Genomic DNA, 6,108 nt, shown 5'->3' with positions numbered 1-6,108 from the left:
ATTTATATAAAATGCTTGTAACAGTGCCTGGCATATAATCATTGCTCAATGAAGTTTGTCTGGTGTTGATTGAATGAATTACGTAACTCAACACAAAGGGAAAATTTGTATGAATTACCACATATAACAAACAGAGCATAGATCTGAACATTTATTTAGAGCGTTTCAGTTCTCTGACTAATCCCAACTGGAGTTTCATGCTGAAGGGGAAAAAAGCTTTTATGATTTTTTTTAATCCCATTTAGAACAACAGTTTTTAGGAAAACATACTGTCAGTTTACTTTTATCTTTTTTTATATGTATACGTGTGTGTGAAATATATCAAACAAAATTAGAGAAGATATAGCTACAGTTTAAATAAAATATTGTTTAAATACCTGTGTACTTGCCACCCAATTTCATAGAACATTACCATTATCTCTAGAACAAATGTGCCCCATCCCAGTGGCCCTCTGTCTCCTGCAGAAGTAACCAGATTGTAAATTTTGTGTTAATCATCTTGCTTTTTCCTCATGGTTTTACCACATATGGATGCACTGTTAGACATCATATTGTTTAGATTCACCTGCTTTAAGAAAAAATGTTTTTTTGGTTAATCCTCACCTGAGGATATTTTTTTCCACTGATTTTTAGAGAGAGTAGAAGGGAGGGGAAGAGATAGAGAGTAACATTGATGAGAGAGACACATCAATTGGTTGCCTCCTGCACACACCCCTACCAGGCTGGGGATCTAGCCTGCAACTGAGGTACCTGCCCTTGACCCTAATTGAACCCAAGACCCTTCAGTCTGTGGGCCAACGCTCTGACCACTGAGTCAAACCGCCAGGGCCAGATTCACCTGCTTTTAAAGACTATACCACAATTGCCCTGGCTGGTTTGGCTCAGTGGATAGATAGAGTGTCGGCCTGAAGACTGAAAGGTCCTGGGATCGATTCTGGTTAAGGGCACATGCCGAGGTTGTGGGCTCGATCCCCAGTAGGGGGCGTGCGGGAGGCAGCTGATCAATGATTCTCTCTCATTGATGTTTCTATCTCTCCCTCTCCCTTCTTCTCTGAAATCAATAAAAATATATTAACAACAAAAAAAAACACTACACCACAATTAAATCTGAGTTCGGTGTTCGGTATATTTGGACTCATTTCCAGCAACTTATTTTGTTCTTTATTTGTCACACTTTTCTATGTTTTGCTCCTCACCCTCCTTTTTTTTTTTATTTTATTTGCAGTCTGTTTTCCTTTCCTTTAGTTCCGGTCTTCCCTTCCCATTGGTTTGGAAGACTTATGTATTTAACAAAGAGTAAAGTTAATATTTTACTCATTAACACAACAACCTTAAACACTCCTAAAGGAATTTCTTTGGAAATATGCACCGTACACGGCAAGGACTCTTGACATCAAAGTTGGTAGCTACAGCTTTTGATGCCTGGCTCTCACTAGTTCTTCCCTCTTGACAACATAGTAACCCTTTCTTGGGAAGAGCAGACAGAACAAAAGTGATACTGTTATGAGAAATACAAACCAGTTTAGCTGATTGGAGCCTTAAATATTACCTAAACTAGTATTTTTAAAACTTTTTTACTTAGTCCAACAGTAAGAAATAATGTTTTACTTAATACCCAATACACACATTAATATAGTTTGTAAAATTGAAACAGAAGTTCATGAAAGAATACGTCCCTTAGTCTAGGACTCAGTGGTCGGCAAACTGCGGCTCACGAGCCACATGCGGCTCTTTGGCCCCTTGAGTGTGGCTTTTCCGCAAAATACCGACTTCTGCGCATGGGCCACGAAGTTTCAATCACACTGTACATGCGCGCCCGCACGTGGTATTTTGTGGAAGAGCCACACTCAAGAGGCCAAAGAGCCGCATGTGGCTCGCTAGCCACAGTTTGCCGACCAGGGGTGGATAGTACAATATGAGCCTTTCCATTCCATTCCTTCCTTTCATTAAAATAAAAATTTAAAAAAACTTGTCCAAACCCATTAAATTGATTGCACACCCCCTAAGGGTGTACAATCCTTAATGTAAAAAACCCAGAACTAGCCTGAAGTCCCCATTTTACGGCATTGGAAGCCGAAGCCCCGACTTATGATGTGGGTCTCCTCGAGTTGTACAGTAAGTGAAGAGCTGGATCCAAATCTCTGAACTCTTGGAACCTCTGAGTCCACTTCTTCATTCACATATGTCAGCCAGACCAACAGTCATACAGGATGGAGAAAACAGAAGCTGTTGGGGACCTTTAAGTATGACATGGGAAATTAAGTCTCCTGATACCTCCTAGACATCTGTGTTCGGCATTGCAGGGTAACACTGCTTGCTGAACCCAACTCATTGGTGGGACCACTTTCTATTACCTCTAACCCTCACAACCACCTGCACAATTGAGATTATTTTCCTTATTTTATCAGCGAGGGAATGGTGGCTCACATAAATGATGTGCCTCCGTCATGCAGCTCATAAGATGAGGACCTGGGCATAGCTGTCTGACCCCAAAGCTTATGGAGTTTCATGGCCTCACACTGACTTTAGAATTCTCGACTTGACTTGCTTATTACTATTCCTCTCCAAAAGAAGACAAAGCAACAAGAGGAATGTTGTCCAGGATGAATTTTAACCAATAAGAGAAACTAGTTGGTGATGTGGTTTGTAGACTCACTTGCTTATTCTCTCCCCCGTTAGCCCGTTAGCGCCTGGAGCACATGGTCTTCACCTCCTTCACTGCCTAGTATAGCTCCTGGCACATTGTAGACTCACAGTGAATATTTATGGAATAGATAAGCCAGGGCATTTAGTATGGAGGCAGGTCACCTCGTGGCTGGGAGCACAGCCTACGGTGAAAGACTGCTTGGGTTCAAAATTAGATGTCCCTTATAAGCTATTTGATGATGAGCAAGTCACTTCTCCTGTGCCTCAGCTTCCTGGGGAGGCTAATGGTGCCTACCTCATAGTGTGGTTCTATGAGTTACTAAAGGAAAGCACTTCTACCAGCTCCTGGCTCATAGCAAGTACTGTATGAGCACTGTGGTCCGAGGTTATGATGACAAGGCACGGGAATATCGGACCTATGTCTCATATTTTAGGAAAAACATGTCAGAATGTTTAGAGGTAAGCTGAGTATAATCAGATGGCTAGAGACTCAGAGAGACTGCCTTTCATGTGCAATTGGTGCTAAAATTGTGCTAAATAAATAAATGTGCTAAAAAGCACATCTCTGTTTCATCATGAAAGAAATTTATTTCTGACTCAAAAAAAATCTTAGTCTAAAACAGATTTTAAGCAGATGGCCTCTGAATATGTTAGTGCTTACTAAGCACCAACATGGATTCATAAAGAATAAAATTTTTAGGAGACAGCCATAGATGCACTGTGTCTTATTTTTCAGGAAAACGTTTAGGAATTCTGGTTTAGAGAACAGCAGAGTGTTTGGGTAAGTGTCTGAGGCCTCCCTGAAGATGCCCTTGGATCCGGGCCTCCGGTTTCTCATTGGCACAACGTGGATAATGACTGCAGTGGCCTCCTCGTGAGGCTCACAGTGGTTCTCAACCTTCTGGCCCTTTAAATACAGTTCCTCATGTTGTGACCCAACCATAAAATTATTTTCGTTGCTACTTCATAACTGTAATGTTGCTACTGTTATGAATCGTAATGTAAATATCTGATATGCAGGATGGTCTTAGGCGACCCCTGTGAAAGAGTCGTTCGACCGCCAAAGGGTTCACGACCCACAGGTTGAGAACCGCTGCCTAAGAACTAACAGATAAGGTGTGTGTAGCGCCGAGTTAGCAGGAGGCAGGTGTAAGCCCTAATGACCAGACCTGAATAATCAGGTAAGAAGGTGCAATAGAACGTGTAATAGTCAGAGGGTCCTCAGCTCTTCGCCTCTCACAAGCCCAGTCTGACGCTCAGGTGAAAGGTGGGCATTTGCTTGGCAGTTGTCAAAACAAATTCCTAAGGTCCCTTGATGCCACTGACAGGAGGCTGGGCCCGAAGACCCTACAGAAGCAGCCCGAGGTCTGAGCGCCTGTCGCTTGCTTCTCTCTCCCTCCAGGGGCCTTCGTGGTGTGCTGGACCCCGGGCCTGGTGGTGCTGCTGCTGGACGGCCTGAACTGCAAGCAGTGCGACCTGCAGCACGTGAAAAGGTGGTTCCTGCTGCTGGCCTTGCTCAACTCCCTCATGAACCCTGTCATCTACTCCTACAAGGACGAGGACATGTACAGCACCATGAAGAAGATGATCTGCTGCTTCTCTCAGGAGAAGAACCCGGAGAGGCGGCCCTCCCGCATCACCTCCACCGTCCTCAGCAGGAGCGACACGGGCAGCCAGTACATGGAAGATGGGATCAGCCAGAGCACCGTCTGCAACAAGAGCAGCTCCTGAACCCGGTGCCCGCCGCCCACCCAGCCTGCACTGGGAGGAGAGCTGTTGAGACTGGTTGCCTGTCTCTAACAAAGCCCCTGTACAGTGTTATTTGAGGTCTCAATTAATCATTGCTAGATTTTTTTTTAAGGAATTGTTTTATGTAGTTTAAAAACCTGGGCAGTAAAGGGAGGACACCGTGCATTTAGAGAAAATGCACAGGAAGAGGGGGGATCACACGGTGGATTCCTGCTTGCCATCCTGTGAGATGCTCGGAGCCCTGCTGGCCTGGACTCGCATTCTGGGCTCCGCCACCACCTTGTAGCCATTCTCGTTGTGTTTAAAGATGTTGGGGAAGGGCTTAGGCCACAATAAATAATACTGTTACTTGAGCCAGTTTGTGTAGCTGCTTGGAAAGCCTAGGTAGTTCTTTGTGCATGCATTTACAATTTTAAAAAAATGCTTCAGCAATGATATTCTTTTTGTTCGAAGAAACCGTGGCCAGTAGCTAGGTATTCAGTAGGAATCTTAGAATAACAAAACAGAAAGGGCTTCAGATAAAACTTGATTTTTAACTTAAAGAACATTCTGAGGAAAATTATTTACTGTAAAGTTAATAACAAAAAAGGTCAACATTAAAAACTTCTCTTGAAGCAAAAAAAAAAAAAAAAAAAAGTCCCATTGTGGTCCTTTAATTATGCATGAGTGTGTAAATGCAGCTGTATATTCATACATTTCAAATTTGTATTTAAAGACATTAAGAACAGTGATGATGACATAAGCTCACTGGCCACCTAGACTTCCCAGTCTAGGATTATAGCTGAAGAAATGACCTGTTGTGTTCTCAAAGAAAAGAGAAAGAGGTGAGTCATTTGTAACAGGCAAAAGGTATATTGGCAAGCGGGCTGAAGTCCTTCCATGTGGGATCCAATAGCTTGACTCAAGTCCTCATTTTCAGCTACCTCCATACCATTGGTGGCTTGTCAGAGGTAGCCTGTGGAATAATTTTCACATCTCATATTTTGCCCACGGTTATGGACATGCATCTGGTTCTTGTCTTACTTGTGGACTGAATTTTGATGTGGGTCCTATTTAAAATGTTTCTTCTTCAAAGACCTCACTAAGTAGGCAACATGAAAGGCAAGTCAGTAAGAAAAAGAAACTGTTTCATACACATAAGCTACTGACCAGAGTTTTCTGTGTAAAGCATTTAGAGTATAGCCTGATTTTAAAGTAACAGTAACTTCAAGGCAGATATATAGTATTTATGTAGTTTGCAAAATAAGTTTACATTTTTTTGCTATTGTGATGTAACATTTATGTGCAAGAACTACTTGTAATAAAAGGATTTGAATAAGAGAATTTGTCATGCTTTTAGATATAATGGCCTAAAATAGTGTTATGATTTGAAGGTATAGATTTCACAAACTCTGCATAGTACGTGGGTCTATCTGAAGCTTATATCAAAGCTATCTATGAAATAAAATTTAAGAAAGAATCTCTTCTCTCTTGTTGAGGTGTATTATTGCTTTGTGTATTTTCTTTAAAAAAAAATGTTTTTATTGATTTTCATGGGAGAGGAAAGGAGGGAGAGAGAGAAACATGGATGTGAGAGAGAAACATCGATCAGTTGCCTCTTGCACGTGCCCCATCTGGGAATCAAACCCGTAACCTGGGTATGTGCCCTGATCGGGAATCAAACAATTGACCCCTCAGTGCACAGGAAGACACCCAACCAACTGAGCCACACCG

The 6,108-nt window shown here is 42.3% G+C and overlaps 1 protein-coding gene across 1 annotated transcript in view; it reads left to right on the top strand.

Annotated features, from left to right (window-relative positions):
• LPAR3 (lysophosphatidic acid receptor 3) overlaps window positions 1-5,715 on the top strand; it is an 83,137-nt gene extending 77,422 nt beyond the window's left edge. The window contains exon 3 of the mRNA XM_036351621.1: window positions 4,049-5,715. Coding sequence (XP_036207514.1) covers window positions 4,049-4,377 — 329 coding nt within the window. The 3' untranslated portion in view covers window positions 4,378-5,715. The remainder of the gene's footprint in view (window positions 1-4,048) is intronic.
• The last annotated feature ends 393 nt before the right edge of the window (window positions 5,716-6,108 follow it).

The sequence above is a fragment of the Myotis myotis genome, unplaced genomic scaffold (genome assembly GCF_014108235.1).
Source record: "Myotis myotis isolate mMyoMyo1 unplaced genomic scaffold, mMyoMyo1.p scaffold_m19_p_2, whole genome shotgun sequence".
NCBI lineage: Eukaryota > Metazoa > Chordata > Mammalia > Chiroptera > Vespertilionidae > Myotis > Myotis myotis.
Note: the sequence above shows the minus strand (reverse complement) of the source record. Positions and strands in the feature narration are given on the sequence as shown.